We start from the raw sequence: 26,043 nt of genomic DNA, 5'->3' as shown, positions 1-26,043 counted from the left end.
CCTGTCTATATAATGTCCCACAGTTGACAGTGCATGTCAGAGCAAAAACCAAGCCATGAGGTCGAAGGAATTGTCTGTCGAGCTCCGAGACAGGATTGTGTCGAGGCACAGATCTGGGGAAGGGTACCAATCAATGTCTGCAGCATTGAACCTCCACAAGAACACAGTGGCCTACGTCATTCTTAAATGGAAGAAGTTTGGAACAACCAAGACTCTTCCCAGAGCTGGGCGCCTGGCCAAACTGAGCAATCGGGGGAGAAGAGCCTTGGTCAGGGAGGTGACCAAGAGCCCAATGGCCACTCTGACAGTGCTCCAGAGTTCCTCTGTGGAGATGGGAGAAACTTCCAGAAGGACAACCATCTCTGCAGCACTCTACCAATCAGGCCTTTATGGTCTGGAGGAAACATGGCACCATCCCTATGCTGAAGGATGGTGGTGGCAGCATCATGCTGTGGGGATGTTTTTCAGCGGCAGGGACTGTGAGAACAGTCAGGATCGAGGGAAAGATGAACGGAGCAAAGTACTGAAAGATCCTTGGTGAAAACCTGCTCCAGAGTGCTCAGGAATTCAGACTGGGGCAAAGGTTCACCTTCCAACAGGACAACGACTCTAAGTCGTTGGCTTCGGGACAAGTCGCTGAATGTCCTTGAGTGGTCCCGCCAGAGCCCGGACTTGAACCCGATCGAACATCTCCGGAGAGACCTGAAAATAGCTGTGCAGCAACAATCCCTATCCAACCTGACAGAGCTTGAGAGGATCTGTGGAGAAATCCCCAAATACAGGTGTGCCAAGCTTGTAGCGTAATACCCAAGAAGACTCGAGGCTGTAATCGCTGCCAAAGGTGCTTCAACAAAGTACTGAGTAAAGGGTCTGAATACTTATGTAAATGTGATTTTTTTTAAATAAATGTACAAAACTTTGGAGAAATAATTCACCTAATTTCAGTTTGTGACACAGCAAGTATAGTATAGATATTCATTGTACCATTTAAACCGCTGTGAAACACATTTTCAATAACCAAAAATATTGTATTTTCAGCTGTTTGAAGCTGGTATACAAAACCAAAAGTAAAATATGTAAAAACGAAACTTAGAATGGTCGAGTAGAAATAGCGCAACTAGAACAGATCTACCGCTTCTTATCTATAGCTCACATTTCTGTCAATTTGTTCGGGTTGCCCAAAAAGTAACATATTGCAGCATTCTGTGCAGTAAATCACACATGACCATGTTCTTATAAATATTACCCTAAAACCAAGTAGCCATCGTGATATTCTGCTGTTTCGAGCAATGATATTCTCCTCCACAGCCCAATGACATCATTCCCCTTTCACCGAGTTCCTGCCGGCTACGAAGCGAGGTTACTATCGGTCAAAGCTGCTTTTCATGCAAAGCGGATGTGGTCTCGACTTGAGTTGATGTTTCTCTTCTCTAGCGTTATCTTTTCGATAAGATGCAATGGTTTCTCAACATTCGAACATTTGTGTTTAGCTTCATTATGTTTTCGTCAACATTTTTATTTCATAGATTATATTTATATGGTTATAATTATCCGATAAACGATGTGCGATTCAGAGGAATTGTTCTGATCATTGATGGCTGGTTTTGTATGAAAAATATCAGACAGAGAGAAGGGAATGAGTGATGCGTATTTTGAGACAAGAAGGGACACTTTCACAGGTCCAGGAGGGAAATGTATAATTTAATAATTGCAGGGCACGGTACAGATATAAAAATGAATGATTTGCCGTTCTATATATAGCTAACTGATTATAAACCACGTAACCCCCTCCTTTTCTCACTCCGAGGTTACTATCGGACAAACCATCCTCCTCCGCTCATCAACTATGCTGTCTACGTTGCATACCGGCAGGCAGGCGTGCCTTTGTTTTCAACACAACTGTGTTTCTGTATTCTGTAACACGTAATTTTAGGATAATGGGGACGTACAGACAGGCAGTCTACTATATATAGGTTATGGCTTTGAGAAGTTGCCTAGGTATTTAGGCAATTGAGGAAGCACAATATTGTTTGTGTGGTGTTGCCAAATTTTGAAATTAATTGCAGATCGATGCAAAGTCAATTGTACAAACCCCAAATAAAGACGACGCAAGTTATTCATTTCAATGGTCAACATTTTCTGTGGCTAATTTAATGAGCGAATGTTAATCATTCAAGATGATGGGCACTATGCTCATGTACATCGTGTGTTTTGATATTTTGAATAAGTCAGTAGCCTATCATATTTGTAAAGATAAAGCCAAAACAATTGAACAAATGTGTACTCTTCCAAAGGCACTCAGTGTGCAGCATCATTTCGACTGCGGTTTCCTCTGTGAATGTGGTTCTCTGCTCTAGACCAAGTAGCCCCCTCTATGGACCACCACAACTGTTCGCTCTTAAAAGGGCAACGCCACTGTGGGCTCCTCCAATGAAAGATGGATGTTAATTCAATCAAACCCGCATTGTGGTAAATAGGCAGCATCTCTTCCTCCTACGAATAAATATGTTTTGGGGTTCTGTAATAATAGACTAGCCTACTATCAGTGATGTAGTGGGGGGGAAATCGTGTTGCGGTAAAAACATTTTTTTTTAAAGATAAATACTTTCAATGCGTCTTTTCGTTAAAGGTGGGTAAACTGTCGTGCACAAAACACGTGGGTTAACTGCTTTTACTTGTTTACTCTCCACTACACCACTGGCTACTATAGCTTATATAAGAGTGTGTGTGCACAACACACTGCATAAGCATGCCCTTACAAAAAATAATTGCAGTCAGAGTGCAGTATAACTGCAGTATGCTGCAAATACTGCATCCAAAATAACATTTGTACAGTTCAACTGCAGTTATTCTCCAATTACTGCGTTCAAAATATCACAGTCAACTGCAATTACTGCAGTTTTACTGCAGATTTTTTTCAACTGAAATATTTGTTGTAAGTGTGGTTTCAATTGAATTCCAGCCAACGTCTAATTTTAAACACATGGAACAAACAATTAAGTCTATGGATCACTTGTATGAGCCAGAACAAAATAGTCAATGCTTTAACCTTGACAAGTTAGTTTCACTGTCAGCAAAGCCTATAGCATACTTCCTCTGTTTTTTTAAATGCTTTGTATTCAAGTTGTTGCAGTTGTAGGTTTCCATAAGGTTACTGCTGTTTAACATAAAGACTAATCTCTCATGAACAGATATATTTAGTCGCTGACATAGTTACAGGAGATTTTGGTTCTGGGTTGCTGAGATTACAGAAAGACAACCAGATCTCACAGCAAGGTTCTGCTTTGAGACAGTTGAATGATCAGGCACTCACAGATGGGCTTTTTACATCAAAAGAGGGTTAGCTAGCTACCCAACTTATTCAGCCATTCTCTTCCACCGCTAACACAATGTCTAGTCTAGCCCCACACTGTGCTAGCCACAACAGCTATTGTGTCCCATGCACTGGAAAATTAAAAGCACTTGGACCATGAGGTATTTATACACAGAAAATTCACCGGTGTTGAAACAACACTGTTACAATTTTAAAAATCAGCCAGTGTGTAATGGCTCTAAACTTTTCAGTGTTAAATTAAGTGCTGACGCCATTACACTTTGTCAGTGTTAGGTAATTCATACTTTTAGTGTTACGCAATAACATCTCATATAGTATATTTAACACAAGGAGGTGTATACAGCAGGGATCATCAAAAAGATTCAGCCGCGGGCCCATTTATTTTTCTTGAGCGGATGGTCAGGGGACCAGAACAGAATTACAAATCATTTCTCAACTGCAAATTGACCGCAAGAAGCCCAAAGGGATATAATATTTAACTAAAACAGAATCATTTAAAACCTTGCTTATATTTGAATAAGATAACATTCCATATGTGTTATTTCATAGTTTTGATGTCTTCACTATTATTCTACAATGTAGAAAATAGTAAAAATAAAGAAAGACCCTTGAATGAGTAGGTGTGTCCAAACTTTTGACTGGCACTGTATATTTTATTTATTTATTTTTTATTTCACCTTTATTTAACCAGGTAGGCTAGTTGAGAACAAGTTCTCATTTGCAACTGCGACCTGGCCAAGATAAAGCATAGCAGTGTGAACAGACAACAACACAGAGTTACACATGGAGTAAACAATAAACAAGTCAATAACATGGTAGAAAAAAAGAGAATCTATATACAATGTGTGCAAAAGGCATGAGGAGGTAGGCAATAAATCGAATAATTACAATTTAGCAGATTAACACTGGAGTGATAAATCATCAGATGATCATGTGCAAGTAGAGATACTGGTGTGCAAAAGAGCAGAAAAGTTAATAAATAAAAGCAGTATGGGGGGTGAGGTAGGTAAATTGGGTGGGCTATATACCGATGGACTATGTACAGCTGCAGCGATCGGTTAGCTGCTCGGATAGCAGATGTTTAAAGTTGTTGAGGGAGATAAAAGTCTCCAACTTCAGAGATTTTTGCAATTCGTTCCAGTCGCAGGCAGCGGAGAACTGGAAGGAAAGGCGTCCAAATGAGGTTTTGGCTTTAGGGATGATCAGTGAGATACACCTGCTGGAGCGCGTGCTACGGGTGGGTGTAGCCATCGTGACCAGTGAACTGAGATAAGGCGGCACTTTACCTAGCATAGCCTTGTAGATGACCTGGAGCCAGTGGGTCTGACGACGAACATGTAGCGAGGGCCAGCCGACTAGGGCATACAGGTCGCAGTGGTGGGTCGTATAAGGTGCTTTAGTAACAAAACGGATGGCACTGTGATAAACTGCATCCAGTTTGCTGAGTAGAGTATTGGAAGCTATTTTGTAGATGACATCGCCGAAGTCGAGGATCGGTAGGATAGTCAGTTTTACTAGGGTAAGTTTGGCGGCGTGAGTGAAGGAGGCTTTGTTGCGAAATAGAAAGCCGACTCTAGATTTGATTTTGGATTGGAGATGTTTGATATGAGTCTGGAAGGAGAGTTTGCAGTCTAGCCAGACACCTAGGTACTTATAGATGTCCACATATTCTAGGTCGGAACCGTCCAGGGTGGTGATGCTAGTCGGGCGTGCAGGTGCAGGCAGCGAACGGTTGAAAAGCATGCATTTGGTTTTACTAGCGTTTAAGAGCAGTTGGAGGCCACGGAAGGAGTGTTGTATGGCATTGAAGCTCGTTTGGAGGTTAGATAGCACAGTGTCCAAGGAAGGGCCAGAAGTATACAGAATGGTGTCGTCTGCGTAGAGGTGGATCAGGGAATCGCCCGCAGCAAGAGCAACATCATTGATATATACAGAGAAAAGAGTCGGCCCGAGAATTGAACCCTGAGGTACCCCCATAGAGACTGCCAGAGGACCGGACAGCATGCCCTCCGATTTGACACACTGAACTCTGTCTGCAAAGTAGTTGGTGAACCAGGCAAGGCAGTCATTAGAAAAACCGAGGCTACTGAGTCTGCCGATAAGAATATGGTGATTGACAGAGTCGAAAGCCTTGGCCAGGTCGATGAAGACGGCTGCACTGTACTGTCTTTTATCGATGGTGGTTATGATATCGTTTAGTACCTTGAGCGTGGCTGAGGTGCACCCGTGACCGGCTCGGAAACCGGATTGCACAGCGGAGAAGGTACGGTGGGATTCGAGATGGTCAGTGATCTGTTTGCTGACTTGGCTTTCGAAGACCTTAGATAGGCAGGGCAGGATGGATATAGGTCTGTAACAGTTTGGGTCCAGGGTGTCTCCCCCTTTGAAGAGGTGTATTTGGAGGGCAAGTTGGCCAGGATAATGTCTATTAGGGTGCCCATGTTTACGGATTTAGGGTTGTACCTGGTGGGTTCCTTGATGATTTGTGTGAGATTGAGGGCATCTAGCTTAGATTGTAGGACTGCCGGGGTGTTAAGCATATCCCAGTTTAGGTCACCTAACAGAACAAACTCTGAAGCTAGATGGGGAGCGATCAATTCACAGATGGTGTCCAGGGCACAGCTGGGAGCTGAGGGGGGTCGGTAGCAGGCGGCAACAGTGAGAGACTTATTTCTGGAGAGATACATTTTTAAAATTAGAAGTTCGAACTGTTTGGGCATAGACCTGGAAAGTATGACAGAACTTTGCAGGCTATCTCTGCAGTAGATTGCAACTCCTCCCCCTTTGGTAGTTCTATCTTGACGGAAAGTGTTATAGTTGGGTATGGAAATCTCAGAATTTTTGGTGGCCTTCCTAAGCCAGGATTCAGACACGGCAAGGACATCAGGGTTGGCAGAGTGTGCTAAAGCGGTGAGTAAGACAAACTTAGGGAGGAGGCTTCTGATGTTGACATGCATGAGGCCAAGGCTTTTTCGATCACAGAAGTCAACAAATGAGGGTGCCTGGGGACATGCAGGGCCTGGGTTTACCTCCACATCACCCGAGGAACAGAGGAGTAGTAGGATGAGGGTGCGGCTAAAGGCTATCAAAACTGGTCGCCTAGAGCGTTGGGGACAAGGAATAAAAGGAGCAGATTTATGGGCGTGGTAGAATAGATTCTGGGCATAATGTGCAGACAGGGGTATGGTGGGGCACGGGTACAGCGGAGGCAAGCCCAGGCACTGGGTGATGATAAGAGAGGTTGTATCTCTGGACATGCTGGTCTCAATGGGTGAGGTCACCGCATGTGTGGGAGGTGGGACAAAGGAGGTATCAGAGGTACGGAGAGTGGAACTACGGGGTCCATTGCAAACCAAAACAATGATAACTAGCCTGAACAACAGTATACAAGGCATATTGATATTTGAATATATATAGACAGTGCATTCGGAAAGTATTCAGACCCCTTGACTTTTTCCACATTTTGTTATGTTACAGCCTTATTCTAAAATGTATTAAACTGTTTTTTTCCCCTCGTCAATCAATACCCCATAATGAAAAAGCAAAACCAGCTTTTCAAATGTTTTTGCTAATTTATTACAAATAAAAAACATAAATATCACATTTACATAAGTATTCAGACCCTTTACTCAGTACTTTGTTGAAGCACCTTTGGCAGCGATTACAGCCTCGAGTCTTCTTGGGCATGACGCTACAAGCTTGGCACACCTGTATTTGGGCAGTTTCTCCCATTCTTCTCTGCAGATCCTCTCAAGCGCTGTCAGTTTGGATGGGGAGCGCTGCTGCACAGCTATTTTCAGGTCTCTCCAGAGACCTTTGATCGAGTTCAAGTCCGGGCTCTGGCTGGGCCACTCAAGGACATTCAGAGACTTGTCCCGAAGCCACTCCTGCGTTGTCTTGGCTGTGTTCTTAGGGTCGTTGTCCTGTGTGAAGGTGAACCTTCGCCCCAGTCATAGGTTCTGAGTGTTCTGGAGCAGGTTTTCATCAAGGATCTTTCTGTACTTTGCTCCGTTCATCTTTGCCTCAATCCTGACTAATCTCCCAGTCCCTGCCGCTGAAAAACATCCCCACAGCATGATGCTGCCAGCACGATGCTGCCAGCACCATGCTTCACCGTATGGATGGTGCCAGGTTTCCTCCAGACGTGACACTTGGCATTCAGGCAAAAGAGTTCAATCTTGGTTTCATCAGACCAGACAATCTTGTTTCTCATGGTTGAAGAGTCTTTAGGTGTCTTTTGGCAAACTCCAAGCGGGCTGTTATGGGCCTTTTACTGAGGAGTGGCTTCCATCTGGCCTCTTTACAATAAAGGCCTGATTGATGGAGTACTGCAGAGATGGTTGTCCTTCTGGAAGGTTCTCCCATCTCCACAGAGGAACTCTGGAACTCTGTCAGAGTGACCATCAGGTTCTTGGTCACCTCCCTGACCAAGGTCCTTCTCCCCCAATTGCTCAGTTTGGTTGGGCGGCTAGCTCTAGGAAGAGACTTGGTGGTTCCAAACTTCTTCCATTTAAGAATGATGGAGGCCACTTTGTTTTTGGGGACCTTCAATGCTGCAGAAATGTTTTGTTACTCTTCCCCAGATCTGTGCCTCGACAAAATCCTGTCTCGGAGCTCTACGGACAATTACGTTGTGTATCTTTGTGTAGCATGTGATTAATCAATCAATGAGCATGCAAAAACACAGATAATATAAACAATCCTAAAAAATCTACCTGCAGTAGAGCACGCTGGGAAATATGATAATGATGAGCGTGGTTTTGATGGGAATGTTTTACCCTCCACAGAGTAAAACTGACACAATCACACTCTCACATGCAACTCTGGTTATTAACACCAACACTGGGATTATTTTACACCATTTACCACTTATAAAGTGAATGTAACTTCTGAATCAACACTAGAAATGTTACACCGAAAAATCAACACGAGGTAACGCTGGCCAATTTGCTGTGTAAGTGATATTCATCAAGATTCAATCATCAGTCATTTAAATGCAAAACAATTACAAATATCACAGTGGGCCATCAACTTGAACCTCATCAAATTGAGCTTTGTGGGGGTAAATATTGAGCTGTTTTCAATACAGTTGTCTCTCTTAATCAGGATTCTCCTTCATCCTTATTGTTTGATCTAAGTGAATCATATTTCTTCATGGATTCTGTGTCTAATCTCTCCTAACTGCTGTCTAATTGAAACACGCTACTGTGTGGAAGTGTTCTACTACCCCTACTAGACAAAATAAATACTTTTGTAAACTGTCTAAAATATACAGTAGATCAGTGGAGGCTACTGAGGGGAGGGAGGCCTATAATAATGGCCGGAACGGAGTGAATGGAATGGCATGTGTTTGATGTATTTGATACCATTCCACTCCAGCCATTACCACGAGCCCGTCCTCCTCAATGAAGGTGCCACCAACCTCCTGTGCAGTAAATGAGTATAGAAACAGTAATCTACACTTAAAAATATATTTAGCTATACATAAAGATACAGTAACGATTCACCATCTTACAGTAAAGATACAGTAAAGATTCACCATCTTACAGTAAAGATTCACCAACATACAGTAAAAATTCACCATCTTACAGTTAAGGTACAGTAATGATTCACCATCTTACAGTAAAGTTACAGTATAGATTCACCATCTTACAGTAAAGTTACAGTATAGATTCACCATCTTACAGTAAAGTTACAGTATAGATTCACCATCTTACAGTAAAGATTCACCATATTACAGTAAAGGTACAGTAAAGCTACAAAGATAGGCTACTGTAAGGAACAGCCTTTGTGTTGCCCTCTAAAGTCAACAAATGAAGACCTATAGGGTTCATGAACTCTATGGTCCATATTGTACATTGGATGTGAATACAAGAGTAGATGTATGTAAGACTGTAATACAGTAAGACTAAACCTAAGAGACTAGACAAGCTATTTAAAGATTGAACACCAGATGGTCGAGCCCTTGGCAGAGAGATGCGACCATGTCCTTGCACCCATCCTCTAAAGACAAAGACACAAACCAATTAGGATTACTCTACTCAACAATCTGTGATACGTCTTCAACATTCAACTTGTGCCCAGCCTCCGAGTGTATTTTCTCCTGTAGTCTAGTTGATGATACATTGATATTGGCCCTAGTCATCACGAATGCAGCATCGTTGGACAGCATTCTGTAGTTAGTTAACCAGTAAACCTGGTCGTCAAACTTGTGTGTCTAGTTATTGTTTAGTCAAAGTCACTGAGGTGGAATGGTCTTTGGGCCAATACATATCAATATGCTCTGACAGACTCTAAATGTAGGTTCAATCTGAAGTTCAAACACTTATAGAATTCTATTTCAAAAGGATAAAACACAATTCTATTTTTACAAAGTGTGTGAACTGATATGCCTTCAGATTGAACCTACATTTAGAGTCTGTCATAGAATGATGGTATTTATTGGACTCGATTATGTCCCCACTGGCCACTGACAAGACTGGGCACTTGTTTTCAACCCAAAATGTGGCTATTATACAGATATGACAATTACACAGTCATAAAATGATTGTATACATTGCATGGACGAATTCAATACCTAAATATATCCGTATAGGGCACCGTAGCCCTCTTAAGAGCAGTTTTTTGGCTCTACACGTGTGTCCCGTTTAAGGCGACAGCAACACAAACAGCCTCGTATCCTTTTGACCGCGAGTTACCTTTCCTCTTCTGAAAGCGTCTGCATTGGCTGCCACTATAAAAGCTTGGAAGAGAAAAAAGGCAGAACCAGAGACACAGAGCAGCGAAGACAATAACGGTCGTGAAAAAGCGAATAAAAAAGCGTAAATTTTACCTTTTCCAATTCAAGGAATTACAATTTATGAACATTGAAGAATTGGAATTTCGCAGCATTAGGGGAAAAGGTCGGTTGTTTTTATTTGTTCGTTTTTGTTGTTTCTTTGTTAAGTTGCTCTGTGGGTGATATGCATTGTGTCATGCAACATCCTAAAGGAACTGTTTTATTTGATATTTACAGAATGTATGTACATGGTTACGCATGTTTGATTCAGTTTGTAAATATTTTCAAAACAAAAGCGCATCTTTGCCTCCGCGCCTGTATAGTTCGCGACGTCGTTCACAACAATCAACACATGATTTCTAGTGTTTATCCTCCATCAAATGTATTGAATAACTTAGATGCATTTATGAGATTTTGGTCGGATGGGTAAGATGACAAAGTGTGGGTAGTGTATGTTATGTCCTTTATCGCATATGACCGTATTGTGTTTGATGAACACAGTGTATGGGCTACAGCATCTGCTGCGGTTTATTGTATGGAAGAGTCTGCGCTGCGCTGAATGACCGAGAGTAACCCCTTCCTCTTGAAACAATGAAACATCCAGCATGAAGTTCAGAAATGATTTCGATAATTATATTGCCCTGATATGGTTGACTTTCGATTACAATGAAAGAATGCAACGTCTTAGTTTGTGAAATTATGTTTGTATTGTTTTAATAAATGTTTGTTTCTGATTCATTGATGCAGGCTTGATGTTAGTGGTTGTCATATCGTTATTCATTCGGTTTTTTTCATAGCCTGTTTCATAAAAGCGTTGATTAATTTTGTTATTCATCTTTGTAAGATGTTCGCATTCTGAATGTTTTGAGACCGTAGTTGAAAAAATAACAGGCTAAGCTTCTATTGGGGGAAAAAGATGATCATAATATGGATCTGGAACGAGTGAAAAAGGCAATAACCACATTAAAACACTAGAGGAGCCCGCAGCAATTCTGCACCAGGCAACCGCATTGATTCATTTGGAGGGAGGCTGTTGTTTACAATTTGTACTGTAGTGGTTTGTTATGTTATGCGATGAAGCTGATGGAAAAAACAACGTAAAAACATGGTAACAACCTTAAATGTAACCAATATACGATCTGTTCATATGAACATCTCTTTTATTAGGCTGGGACCCGAGGTAAACTATCATTCAGATTTTGCCCAATGAATCTTTTGAATGTGTTTCGTAATGAATAGGCTATCCACCCACACGGAATAGGCTACATCACTGATGAAATGTTACATGCGTAGTCTGCCTGTCCTTCATTCGTCTCATACAGTTTTGGCTTGAGAAAAGGATTTACAATTGTTTGATTGAATAGAGCGTGCATACATTTTCATACTTTTTGTTGTTGTTGCATTCTGGTCCCCCGTGGGAATCGAACCCACAACCCTGGCGTTGCATGTGCCATGCTCTACCAACTGAGCCACACGGGACCCAGTTGTGTCATAAAAACTCTGTTGCATCTGGAAGTTTTTAACAATACAGCTGTTTGTATAAATAGATTGTAACAGCATTTGCCTTTTGCTATTTGATTGATTGCTAATTTCTGCATTGCAATAGCTGGATTGAATTGAAATGTCATGAGGACATCTGGTACTTTAGATATTAAAGTTTAAAAAAATTGCAATTGTGTGGGTGGCACACCTTCACTTGCCAAGTATCCAGTGACTGTTTGTAGATCCAAAAGTCCCAGTGTGTTTTTTTGTAACAGACACTGAATCTCCCAATCCTGGAAACTGCTCTGATTGGTTAATACAGTCCAGTATCCATTGGAGATCTGATGGTTATATTTGGTTAGACTTTGACCTATGAGTGGCGTGGTGTCCAGTGGACTCAAACAGCCTTCTTCTCTGGTCTCACTGTGCTGTGTGTCTGCAGATGCGGAGCTCAAGAGTTGTAGGAAAGGTCCCTGAGTCTCACTGTGTTGTCACTGTGCTCTGCAGTCGGGAGCTGGAGGGCTGTAGGAAAGGTCCCTGAGTCTCACTGTGTTGTCACTGTGCTCTGCAGTCGGGAGCTGGACGGCTGTAGGATAGGTCCCTGAGGCGAGATGGCCATCTCTACTCAACTGGGCTTACTGCTGTGGAAGAACTTCACCTACAGACGGAGACAGACAGTAAGTAGCTACTACAAAATAAAAGTCCACCAACCCTACGTAGGTTCTGTGAGATAAGGGGAGCATGTCAAGGAAAGTTGCCGGGGAAAAGTGGAAAAAATAAGGGTTATTGGCAACGAGGTTTGGTAGCTATACAATGTGTTACTATTGTGGTTTGTGTGGCCAATGCACACAGAAAAATAGCATTGTCTATGTATTGGTAAAAAGGGTGAGATTGTAAAAAACAACAACACTTGAATGAACTTGATCCTTTGACTCATTGAGGATGTTCAGACCGTAGAGGACGTCAACGTAGCAGAGAGTCAATGTAGTGATGGCGACTCGTAGCGTGGAGGAGTCTTAAGTGCTCTCACGTTGTCCACACAAAGGGTTTTGATTCTGGAACATTTTAAACAACACCGTCACCTTGTCTTATCATGTCATCCAACTGTTAAACCTCGAAATCTCTCAGAAGAATCTAAGAACCAGGTACATTTATAGAACATATCCCCGGCCTCCATTTGACCAATCATCCTTTCGTCTCCCATCCCCCATCCCGATGCTCTGTGAGTCTGGGGCTGGGAGGACAGCAGCTGTTGTGAACATATGTCCACCCAACCAACACCTCTCCCTTCCCACTCCCAGCCCTAGCTAGGATAAAGATTAGAATATATTTGCCAACAACAGCTGATAAAGCCCTTAATGGCTGCCCGACACACCAATAAGGGTTTGTGGAATGACCCACTTCCATTGTATAGCTGGACCAGTCCATTCTAAAGGGGATCCTAGATTTTAAAATAATATTTTAGTAATTGATGAAATGTCTCATTTAGTATCAAAATGATCCATCCAACATAGTCAAGAAATTGGTAACCTGGATTGTAGACTAAAGTACATAAAGAAAGCTTAGAGGTGGGTTGTCTACTCCAGGACAGTGGTTCGCAACCTTTTTCAGTTATTGTACCACTAAGTACCAAGACTCTCATAAGTCTTCTCAAGTACCTATTCTAGTACCCCTGGTTGGGAACCACTGCTCTAAGACACTGAAACATTCAGTATTTTTTTTGCGCCAAATTGTTTTTACATCCATGGCCACCCTACTTTGCAAACAATTTCAGGTTCAAAGATTCCTCCTTATCTGTCATTTTGCCCCGAATAAACTCCACATGATTGTATGATTGAAATCTCTAAATGGGTTGTTCTGTAGGGAGACCAGACATCCTTACTATGGCATTGGTTTCACTGTTTGAATGCTGTTTGTCCTCACTGAGTTTCAGCCTCTCATCGACCTTCTGAATTTCCCTTTCAGCTCCAGCTAGTTATCGAAATAATATGGCCGCTCTTCATCTTCTTCATCCTCATATCTGTGAGGATGCATTACCCGCCCTACGAACAACATGAATGTAAGTAGCCCACACATACACAGAGTGCCTGAATTCACAGTGTACTAGCCTGTGAAAGACGATTTTCTGTGTTCTGTAAATTTGAAGGACAATAAAGCTTTTAGAATTTGAATTGAGCTCAAATCGACTCAAATCTAGCCTTGTCTATTCGCACAGTTATAATGAGGCAATTCAAGAATAATGTTAGTGTCTCGACTGGGTAAGCAGTGACGTACTAGAGACCTCATGACATTTGGTCCGAATACTGTTTCCCGTAATCATTTGTTCCCATTTCCCGTTCTTTGTAGTCAGATGAGTCAGAGATCACAAGATGGAGGACAACAGGATTCTAGACAGTTGTCCTCTATATCATCAGCCACTATTGTCTATTGAGTCCAAGACTCATAGGAAAGCAAAGCAATACAGACAAAAGATACTTCAGGGAAAGAGAGAGCTCATCATTTTTAAAGGACATTACTGTTCATATCAAAGACAGATAGTCACAACAAAACAGTGGAAGGCAGGACATTCCAACAAGAAATGTGTCTCAATGGATTTAGTTCTTCTAGAATCTAGAACAATGGATAAGGGGGGAAAAATTGTGGACTGAGTGAACACTTGTGGAAATGTTCCATAAGGCCTCCTGGAAAGCAATCTTTTTTTTTTTATTGTCCAAGAAATGTCAATGCAGAGAAGAGTACGTTAATGGCCTTACCTGCCATTACTCATCCCAAGCCAATGTCCTCCCTCTATACTGTTTTCTTAAAAACATCCCACTCAGTTGGTCAATATCCCACTCAGTTGGTCAATATCCCACTCAGTTGGTCAATATCCCACTCAGTTGGTCAATATCCCACTCAGTTGGTCAATATTTGATATATTGACCCGCTGGCCTTTAAAACTCCTGTAGTACACAATAACAGCTCTGGGAACTTACTTACACAGGTAATATATTATCAATGCTGATGTACTTCATTTAAGTGTAATTCTATTTCCTTTGCATTCCACTTTGTGAAAGATCCATTGATCGTTAATTCAATGGAGTCGGTCAAGAAAAGCCTGTTTCCTGGAATGACCGGTGTACAACATTTGCCTGTTGTATCTTGGCAAACTCACATTGAATAACGTTGTTAATGAGAACATGATATTAATTCTTAGAAAACGTCAACTCCGACAGACCTGTTGATGACATTTTAAAGATGTTTTGACAAAGTTAGAAGCTAAAGTGGAATTGTTTATTTCTGTAAAATCAGAGAGTGAAATGAAATTGAATTATTGCAAAATTCACCTGAAAGCAATAATAAATTAATCTCCATTTAAATCTACTTCCTGAATTCAAATGTATACCAGTAAGACTCCAACAACACTGGACTGTGTAGTATGTTTGTTTACATCAATACAGTATGGACGTCAGTAGAAGGATGTATAGCTACTATACTTTCTATTGCCCTCCTTATCTCTATCTTGTCAATACAGGTCTCCAGTAAAGATCTTGGTTGCATCTCCATTGGCATCCTATTCCCTTTATAGTGCAGTACATTTGACCAGGGCCCTTAGGGAATAGGGTGCTATTTGGGATGTACATACTGTATTTCACCAGGTCAGAAGGCTCTTTGCCCTCATATATAATACAGATATACACTGAGTGTACAAAACATTTGGAACACCTGCCTAATATTGAGTTGCACCCCCTTTAAATTCATTGGGCATGGACTCTGCAAGGTGTCGAAAGCATTCCACAGGGATGCTGGCCGAAGTTGACTCCAATGCTTCCCACAGTTGTGTCAAGTTGGCTGGATGTCCTTTTGGTGGTGGATCATTCTTGATACACATTCTTGTTGAACGTGAAAATCCCAGCAGCGTTGCAGTTCTTGACACACTCAAACCAGTACGCCTGGTGCCTGCCATACCCTGTTCGAAGACACTTACATTTTTTGTCTTGCCCATTCACCCTCTGAATGGCACACATACACAATCCATGTCTCAATTGTCTCAAGGTTTATAAATCCTTCTTTAACCGGTCTCCTCCCCTTCATCTACACTGATTTTAAATGGATTGAATAAGTGACATCAATAAGGGATCATAGCTTTCACCTGGGAAGTCTATGTCATGGTAAAAAGCAGGTGTTCAAAATGTTCTGTACACTCAGTGTAGGTTGGATAGCAGGTCAATAGGCTAGAGTCTAGCCGCTAGACTATTAAACTCTGTGTATGATACCTTAACTGTGGAATGTGAAAGGACAATTCAAGTGTCACTACAATGGCACTGCTTTAAAAAATCCAGCAGGCTTGTCAGACACACACACACACACACACACACACACACACACACACACACACACACACAAACATTGACAAAAAGGAAAATGTGAATACTTCTATAACATCTTGTTTTGCAGAATGTGCACGTCACCATTTTGTTGACGGTCAAACTTGTCACTAGTCAACTCGGATGTAAATAGTAATACTTGATTTCACCTACTGAACTCAACAGTATTGACCTCAGGACTGGGTCACACTGTACCGTCCCAGTCTAGTTGATTGCTTCACAATCTGCCGGGCTTTATAACTAACTACTGTACAGTAGCAGTGACAACCTCTTCTGACCCGTCACTGAAAGTGAATGCTGATCCAAAGGTCACATGAGTCATGTGGTTCACCGATGCAATTATTCACCAGATACCCCCCCCACGGGGGTCTGACTGTTGTCTATGGTACGGAGTTTGATGTTGCGGACAATGACGATCTCTCTTGGTCTCCGTCCCAGATGGCCCCCTATTCCCTACATAGTGCACTGCTTTTGACCAGAGCACCTGCGGAATAGGGGGTCATTTGGGATGCAGGCTTGGTCTCTCTGTTAGATAACACGGTTCTCATGCTAAACAAGATGTCCGCCTGGCTGTCCTTTCGATCTTCTGAATTGAGCCAAGCTGAAATGGAGTTTCACTCAGTCCTCCTTGCTCTGCCACTGTGAAATGTTGGGTGACTGACTAAAGTACCACAATTACCCAACCTAATCATTTGACTTCAGTGGCCATCTGGGCAGTTACATAGAGAGATATTGTGACATAGAGTGGTGTCGATCATTGAACTTCTCTATTTCCCCCCCCCCCCCCCCCCCCCTCCAGGCCATTTCCCTAACAAGGCCATGCCCTCGGCGGGCACCTTGCCCTGGGTGCAAGGGATCATCTGTAACGCCAACAACCCCTGCTTCCGCCACCCCACACCAGGAGAGACCCCAGGGCTGGTGGGCAACTTCAACGATTCTATGTGAGTTCATCCTGGGAAAATTGTCCCTTTAACATTTGACAGAATGATTTGATTAGTCATGTCTATGACAAACAACCAAGTAAACAATGTAAGCTAAGACATTAAAAGATTGAAATAATGGACCATGCCACAAGGAGCATTGTTCCTCCTTTCAGACCCTCAACCCCAGAGGATCAGCATGTGTGTTTTACCATCGTTGTTCCTCACATCGTCTAATCGTCTCTCTATGAAACACAGAATCTCCCGCCTGTTCATCGATGCCAAGAAGATCCTCCTCTACAGCCAGAATGACAAGAGCTTCGAGGGCTACAAAGTTCTGGTGCGGGCTCTGAGGAAACTACAGAGCAACACGGCAGGTAGGACAGATCACATTACATAGACTCTGAGCTACAGACTTAAAGATGCATCCGACTGGGCCAAAAACTGGTTGAATCAACTTTGTTTCCATGTCATTTCAACAAAGTAAATGGAATGCGATGACATTGAATCAATGTGGCAAACTGATTGGATTTGCAAAAAGTCATCAACATGCAGGAATTTCGTATTTTTTCTTAAATTCAAAGACATGGTGACATTTTTTGTTGATTTCACATTGAATTCTCGCTAGTTGACAACTTAACCAAATGTAAATGAAAACGAGACGTTGAAATGACATCTGTGCCCAGTGGGATGTACATGGATAAACTTTTTTATTGATGCCCTGTCCATATATTTACGCTGATTTATATATTTGTACGTATTGTTTAAAGTACTGCATGACATCACATTTTATGTATGTTTCTGCGTGGACATTGATGTTACTGAATCTGATCCGAAGCCTGTATCCACCTGCATATATAGGCCCTGAGCCATAGACTTATTGCACGCATACTGATCTGGGTTTGGTTAGCCTGGTTTTTCAGTAGGTAGGTATGATCACCTATCTGTACATGCCTTATAGCTATAGATGTAGGACACACGCTGTACACTTGAAGCACATAGTACTGAACTTGAGACTTGTTTGGCGGTTTCAGTCCTCGTTTTCCTGGGGCCATACGGTGCAGAGAGTTCAGAGCAAATGGCATGCTTAGATTTTAATGGCCTCCATGAAAACCCAAATTCCTAATGCGAAGTAAAGCAGATTACTGGGGACCATACAGCTCCTAATCAGAATGGGGCCTTTTGGCTCATAATGGAGGGCAATGGGTGCAGGTTGGCAGCGTAGAAATAGAATTACTAGAATGGACGTTCTCATTCCAGTCAATGTTCTATGATTCAGTGTACCCATGAGTGATCCAGTCAAACAACGCGGTGGTCTGAGGGGCTTTGTTAGCCTGGTCCCAGATCTGCTGGGAGTTGGCTTGACGGCACAAACAAATATGGGACCAGGCTTTGTCCCTTCTAGTAATTAGATTTCTATGGTTGTCATAGCACTGGTGTAATCAGTCCATGCCAGTCCTGGGGTGGGGAGGTTGCTGGGGGGGGGGGGGGAGCGCCCATGTCCTGTCCTGTTCTATCTCTTTAAATGGCAGGAAGACCTCCCTGGACCCCACCCATCACAACAGGATACAGATTTAAACAAAGTGGCCCTTTGATGTTTTGACTGCTGTGTCTGTGTCTGAACTGGACCAACCCTGGGCTTGGAATGTGTCTGCATCCTGTTTGAGGATCATTATGTGCTCTAGTCTCCCCTCACGTTCCTGTCCATCTCATTTTAGATGGTGAATAAGTAATCGTATTAACAGCATGATAAAACTGCATACCATTTGAAAAGAAACTCCTGCACACTGCTCCACAGATTTAATGGGTACCGTATGTTCGCTTTTGGCTCTTGCTGAGCGGCCATTTTCAGAGTGGAAGGTACATGGGGATGTCATGACCTTGGCCCAGGAAGAGGGGGAAAGGTCTTCGAGGATATCAGGTTAATGATAGTATCTTTCCCTTGCATGAGTCTTGAGGTGTCCCAGTCCCCACACACCTACATATCTGCCATACATATTACCTACCCACCGGGCAGAACGCGTTGAATTAACATTATACCAATGTCATATTTCAACGTACAACTGACATGGACTATTAATTGACTTTTTTGGTTGAATTGGCTTATTATGTAATATCAACTGCTGGATGAGCCTCATGGCACGTCGTCAAGGTTAACGCTAACACCGCTGTTAAACCATCAAGCTGACGCATTTTAAAGATAACAAATGTCATTCATTATTACATAAAGGAGCATAAATGAACTGTGTCTGTGGTAACCATACTATCACGATTCTATATCTAACCAAAGAGTAGTTCAGAGATTAACATAGGCCTACCACTACAAGATGAATCGCTTCAAAACACTGACCCCACTTTGGTCTGGATAGAGAAAAGGTGTGAAAAAGTATTTCACATTTCCACTCCAACATGCATTTATCATCTATCTACTCTTGCAGTATCACTTCCCACCTAGGCTTCCTTCCAGAGGACTCGAGCACAGTTAAGATATTACCTGAGATATTCAGGTCACGAAGACCGTGTCAACACTATTGCGTAACAGCTCCTTCCAGCATAATTATGTTGTATGCAAATTAAAACGAGTCACGTGAACATTCTGGCCAAACGTGGAGAAAGGTGTCAGTGTTAAAAATACCAGTGTTCTAATATCAAGACTTGAAAAGCAACCAGTGTTAAAATTGGTTACGTCAGTGTTCAAAAGGAGTCTCGGAGCAGATCACAGCTCTGCATTGACCCTCTGTAAAATCCTTCCCCTATATGAAGCCTTACAGTGAAGTGCCGTTATGTCAAAGGGGAGAAAGTTCATGTTGTTGTTAGAATTAGTGCCTCGTGTCACAACAGAAGCACTTTAATCTTATTCATGAAACATATCCACTTCTCCATAATCTCACGAAATCCACACACTTTTCTCTTCTCTCGCTGTATGTTTTATATGCTAGACATCGTTAGACTGCTGCCTGCATTTCTCTTTTTGGGTTTGTAGCAAAAACTACCTTTAATGTAATAGGTTGATGTGTCAGCCAGACTGACTGACAGGCTTCCTAGGTGGGTCGTTTGTTCTTTCGAAGGTCGCTAAACTATTCTCTTCACACTGACGCGCAGATGCACGCACGCACAATTCTCCTTCTCAAAGAGGTCTGGCTTGCCTAGTGTCCCACATTCTTTGTCCTTTTCCCCCTGTCGGTCGGTCAAGTTCCAGATCAGTCAGACTCTCATTTCCCGTTTTGGTTCTGTTGAATAACACCACAGGCAGCTTCTTTCTCTCAGGTTATTAGACTGTCAGTCAGGACAGTCGTCTTCTGTGTCCAAAATGGAATCCTATTCCCGGTATAGTGCAGTAAGTTTGTTCCACTTCTTCAATCAACCTGAAATTATCTGTAGCCAACTGTCATTTGTCATACTTGGTAAAGGCAGCCATTTTGTTTGTCTGATTGTAGGTTATTTGTTGAGTCAGTGAGGTTTGGGAACAGGTGAATCATCAGTCTCCTCAGGTCTATCAAGTATTACTCACCAGAAGCTAGGGCAAGTAGTGACAAGCCTGGATGCCAGTCTGCCTCGTATTGTTGTAGCCTACTTGTTATTGTTTTGGTAGGTCAGAGACACAGCATAGTCACCACCTAAGCCACGTGCAGGGCTATCCCTCTTTATTGTATGGCGGTACTCTCAGTAGTTAGGGGCCAAGTGCAGACAGACAGTACCTTTAGGGGCTATCCCGCTGGTCTTTCATGGCAGTACTCTCACTCAGTACTGTTGTTAAGGCACATCTCCAGTCTCTTGTTTCCTGAAGTCAGGATGATTAGAGCTCATGACCACTCCTTGGTTATTTGCTCTGGGGTCGTCTCTATGCTCTGGGGTCGTCTCTATGCTCTGGAGTGGTCTCTATGCTGTGGGGACGTCTCTTCAACACACACCACATCCCCCCTGACCTGCTCCCAGGAGTCTCTGGGGCAGCTAAGTGTTTCCTGTCTAGATCGTGTTACCAGTTGAGTTTTACCTGGAACCCAAAAGGGTTCTCCTACAGGGACAGACAAAGTTGTAGGTATAAGTTTTCTTCAAAAAGTATAGGGTCAGGAATAGGGTTAGGGTTCTGACCAGGAAAAACTCCTTGGCCCTAGTTAGGGGTGAAACTACCTTCTAGTAACCCCCCTTCCTCCCTCCAAGGGGAAATGTTCCTACTTTACCATGTATCCGGCAGCTACTCTTGTCACTGTGCTAACTAACGCAACACAAACACAGAGATGCTAATGTTTAAGTAAGGAGATTTCCAATTCAAGCTGGGCAGGGAGGGATGGGGCAGAGTGAAAAGTGAGGAGCCCAGAACTCTAGCCCAGTATTTGGGCCAAAGTGGAACGCCCTAGAGTAACCCCGGCTGCTGAGTGCCAAGCAGCAGAGTGCTGAGCTGACTTCAACTGGTTTTTAAGCGGAGATGACTTCTCTGGAATGTTCTGACCCAGTGAACACAATAGTCCCCTGAGCAGGGTAAACTGGGTCCATGATATCTCTCTGTCCATGCCAGTGTATTAGTATAATATTTATACTATACCATATTATTGAGGACTTTACAGTTTTCAACCAAAGAACCCTGTGTATTTGGAGTTTCCCCAGATAATAGACTATCATTTCTTTATTCAAGACGATGAGTTTCGATGCTAAATCACAATTGTATCCATAAAAACATATTTCTGTCTTTTAAATAGATCTGTTTCTAATTATGCAGCACGGTGTTCCTAGTCAGTCTGTTGAATGTGCATTCCATCATCCCATTCCAGGTTTCAAGCTGAAGGACTTTCTCCGCGATAAGGAGACCTTATCGTCGTTCCTGCATCGCAACGCCTCCCTATCCCATCATGCCGTCCAGCAGATTGTAGAGGCTGACCTCAACCTAGAGAAGGTAAACATATTCACTGTGTGAAGAGAAAAGAGAAGGCTTCTCATTCTGTTTGTCACCACATCGAGTACTTTTTTAAAGGTAGTCATACATGCCATGACCTTGGTTTGCTGGTATTTGACACGCTGTAACTATATATATAACGTGAGACGGCTACACTTGTAACGCCCTGTTATGAAATCATAAGGGGGGGGTGGTGTTGCGGAGAGAACCAAGTCTTTGGCTCATATCATCCTCTTTCTCAGGGAAAATAATTCAGCTCAGTTTCAGCCGAATTCATCACTGTCTGTAGTTGGAGGGCAGTAGTCACATGATTTAGCTCCGCCCTCCGTCTCTCCTCCATCTTCTGTCTGCCACACAGTGAGCATGTGCAGAGAGGGGCTCACTCACACGCGGTGGATCTATTAACCGTATCACCACCCACCCCTGGGGATGTTTTATAACCCATCAGCCCCCTCTCTCTCTGGCCTTTTTCCACAGATAGTCCGGGATGGTCCTACAGTACATTGTAGAAATGTTCAGGGGATTTTAGTCCGGCTTTCTGTTGACATACATTTTTTTTCTTCATATCAGAAGAAGAAATGTATCAAGGAAATCAATTTGCGAAAGGGATATTTGGTATGGTAAAGAATTTGGCAGTATTATCCACACAAAAAAACTGTGTAGCCCTTAATACCCATAGGTACCTAGTAGTGCAGTTATCTAACAGTTTGTCCCAGGTTCAAAAGTAACCTGTGATGCTGAGGGTCAAGGTCATTAAGGGAGTCAACTCATTACTCCTCCACTCTACTCTACAGTTACACAGAAAGAATGTCCTGAAGCTGTCTCAGCCAGGCTATCATCTAGTTCATCCCAGCTTGGATGTGGTAATACAGGACACATTGTTATTCACCGCAGCAGCTTCCCTCTGCCTCCCTCCCTTCCTCTGCCTCCCTCCCTCAGTCAGCCAGTCTGGACACATGTGCACTGTATGCGCCTCAGACCGGTGGGACCTTCGAGCTATGCCTCCCTAAGTGGAAAAAACAAGTCTCTCCCATGCATGACTGAAAAGCTGCACAGTGCACATTTTTCATATGTTAAGTTGTTGACCATGTTGTGAGATAGCTATGACCATGTGGAAATGTAGAATTATGAAATTAGATTTTTTTTATGGGTCATTCTGCAAGCAAATAGTTTCCTGGAATAGAATTTTAAAGAATTGGGTTTCCAGAGTGGTTCTGATAAGTTAGAAATAACGTTCCCCAAACATCTTTGTTTGTGTTGAGTCATAGGAACATTTGGTAATGCCTCTGGAGCACGTTTTGGTTTTTGCCCTAGCGCTACACAGCTGATTCAAATAATCAAAGCTTGATGATGAGTTCATTATTTGGATCAGCTGTGTAGCGCTAAGGAAAGAAACTAAACGTGTCACCAGGACTGAGTTTTGGGAAACGCTGCCCTAGAGATATAACAACAGCTTTCCTGTGATGATATATGATTCAAAGCATATTTGCAAAATCATTCCTGACTAGGCATTCATTGTGAAAGTTGTTACAGTTAAAACATGAAATCACAATTCTCCCCGCCATCCCCGCCACACATTTTTTTTGTTTGTTTCTCGACTGCGAGAACCTGATCCCTGAAATATAATTTCATGTTATCTACCAGGTCCTGATTGGAGGTTTCGGCGTCCATCTTAGAGATATGTGTAACACCACTTCTCTGGAGGAGTTTGTGACCATCTCCGACAATAATGTGTCACGGCTCACTCAAGACATCATCTGCAAGGCCTCCCCTGATTGGCTGAACAAGGCCCAGGACCACTTCCTGTCCAACCTGGACTTCCTAAAACCCATACGGGTAAGAAACACTTAAAATACTAACACTTTTTTAAAACTTAACACGGAACACTTTAACACTGGGGGCTTTAACACTGAACACTTTAACACTGGGGGCTTTGACAGTGAATACTTTAACACTGGGGGCTTTAACACTGAACACTTTAACACTGAACACTTTAACACTGAACACTTTAACACTGGGGGCTTTAACACTGGGGGCTTTAACACTGAACACTTTAACACTGGGGGCTTTAACAGTGAACACCTAATAACACAATTCCATAGGCCTAGCAAATCTTCATTTGTTCAATGAATGTATTATTACACTATTGGTCAGTCAGACAAACTGAATAGGCTTTTCCCTTTGCACTCACTTTTACACAAAGCACACTTTATGGCGGGATAATGTAGCCTGCTGACACCAAGCCTTCTTTCTTCTGATAAAGAGAACATCATGTTCCCTGACATGATTACCATTTAGGGTCAGGAATTATCAATCCATATTTCTGTACAAGATTTCTGTTCTTATTTCATAAGAACATAAGTCCTGTTCCTGTCACAAAACATTAGCTTGACAATGAATGCGTCCCTTGTCTCTTTCTCGTAATGGGAGTTGGAGAGGCCGTGAACCCTGCTCTGGCAGATGTCTGAATATAGACTTTTGACAGACAGACAGACAGACAGACACAGACAGACACAGACAGACAGACACAGACAGACACAGACAGACACAGACAGACAGACAGACAGACAGACAGACAGACAGACAGACAGACAGACAGACAGACACAAAGGAAAATACAGTGTGTTAATTTCAACAATAATAGGACTCAGTGAATAGAATCACTGTACACCTCAGATAACCGTCACACTTGGATGCAAATAGAGGAGTGATCCATTTTAGCTGACCCAGTTTTGTTAGCTAAGTCAGAACTCTCAGTCCGGTGTTGGGACAAGCTTTTGGAAGGTGCCAAAGTGTACAGAACAGTCTGCCAATGAAAATGCTGTCGCAATGGTCAACTAACACGGGAGAAAATGTTGTAAATATTTGTCGAAATATCATACTGCTGAATCAGCCGTAATTTCAAACCGGTGTTATGGTGATACTATTTGTTCTAAAAAAGACCAATAGGTTTCCCTCCCTAACAAAATAGATCAGGGATATTAGACTAGTATAAAGTAACCGACTTCTCTTGAGTACTGATATAGGCCCTGATCCAATATCCACATCATACAACTACACATAAAATTAAGCCTTGCATTAGGCTTGCGTTCTAAGTGGTACACTAATATGGACAATGGAACGCAGCAATATTGGACCTATAAGGAAAGCTGACCCCAGACCTGTACTTAGTGGCTAAGGTACGTCTGAAAGGGCACTCTTTCCCTATGTAGTGCAATATATAAGGAATACGGTTACATTTCAGATGCACCTTAGCCACTAAGTACAGGTCTGGGGTCAGCTGTGAGAGTGCAGCAGCTCACATTTCAGAGGCCCTCTTGTGACAGTCAATAACAGATGAGGTTGAACAGGAACCCCTCTCTGAAGTGTCCCTGGAGAGTGTTTGTTCTCATGTCTTTTATCCCCCCCTCCCCCTCTCTCCCCTTTCTCCCTCATCCTCCTCACCCACAACAGAAGGATGTGAAGTCCGACCCTGAGGTCGTCCAGAAGGTATCCGTGGCAACCGACGGTCTGCTAGAGAGCTTGGGAGCGCTGGCTGTAGAGGTAGGTGCTGTCTGTCAGGCACACACACACACACACACACACACACACACACACACACACACACACACACACACACACACACACACACACACACACACACACACACACTAACATGTATGTTTCAACGTACATTTCTGGGTCTGCATCTGTTTTGGATAGTCTTAAACAACCCTTGAATCAACCTGCCTTATCAGTGAACTCATTTGAATGTAGGCCGAAAGCAACCACTAAGATAGCCATCAGTTGTAGCAGTGGTCTGACAAAAACAGGTCCTTCCGCTACACATCTCTGGACCGCAATGTGCAAACAAAACCCATCTGTCCCCGCAATAATAAACAAGCTAGCTTGGTGCTCTGGCCCTCACAAAATGGCCACCTCAAATGGCTGTAACCCTGCAATTTTGTACACAAGGTTAGTCTTTCACAACAAATCGACTGTTTAGTGTCATCAGTTCAGTTGGTAGCAGTCCAGGTCAGGACATGGCCAAACCGCAACGCTATCCCTCCGTGGCATCTGCACTGTCAACATAGCTAACTGCCCCCAACATATCAGACCCAGTTCTGGAGTAACCAAATCTGTGCTAGCTACATACAGAAATGTCCACTATGGGGCCTCCCGAGTGGCGCAGCGGTCTAAGGCACTGCATTGCAGTGCCTGAGCCGTCACTACAGATCCGGGTTCAATCACTGCCGGCCGCGCCCGGGAGACCCATGAGGCAACGCACAATT

The 26,043-nt window shown here is 42.9% G+C and overlaps 1 protein-coding gene across 5 annotated transcripts in view; it reads left to right on the top strand.

Annotated features, from left to right (window-relative positions):
• The first annotated feature begins 10,083 nt into the window (after window positions 1-10,083).
• Window positions 10,084-26,043, top strand: part of LOC139579088 (phospholipid-transporting ATPase ABCA1-like) — a 39,523-nt gene continuing 23,563 nt past the window's right edge. For 4 of the 5 annotated variants that reach the window (XM_071407344.1, XM_071407343.1, XM_071407342.1 and 1 more), the window contains exons 1-8: window positions 10,084-10,236; window positions 12,166-12,271; window positions 13,560-13,653; window positions 16,761-16,902; window positions 17,140-17,258; window positions 21,651-21,772; window positions 23,417-23,608; window positions 25,226-25,315. In XM_071407344.1, the coding sequence (XP_071263445.1) occupies window positions 12,206-12,271; window positions 13,560-13,653; window positions 16,761-16,902; window positions 17,140-17,258; window positions 21,651-21,772; window positions 23,417-23,608; window positions 25,226-25,315 (825 nt within the window). In that variant the 5' untranslated portion in view covers window positions 10,084-10,236; window positions 12,166-12,205. Of the gene's footprint in view, window positions 10,237-12,101; window positions 12,272-13,559; window positions 13,654-16,760; window positions 16,903-17,139; window positions 17,259-21,650; window positions 21,773-23,416; window positions 23,609-25,225; window positions 25,316-26,043 lie in introns of all 5 variants that reach the window. The other variant, XM_071407341.1, reaches the window with a different exon arrangement.

The sequence above is a fragment of the Salvelinus alpinus genome, chromosome 6 (genome assembly GCF_045679555.1).
Source record: "Salvelinus alpinus chromosome 6, SLU_Salpinus.1, whole genome shotgun sequence".
NCBI lineage: Eukaryota > Metazoa > Chordata > Actinopteri > Salmoniformes > Salmonidae > Salvelinus > Salvelinus alpinus.
The sequence above is the reverse complement of the archived record's forward strand: the minus strand, read 5'-3'. Positions and strand labels throughout refer to the sequence as shown.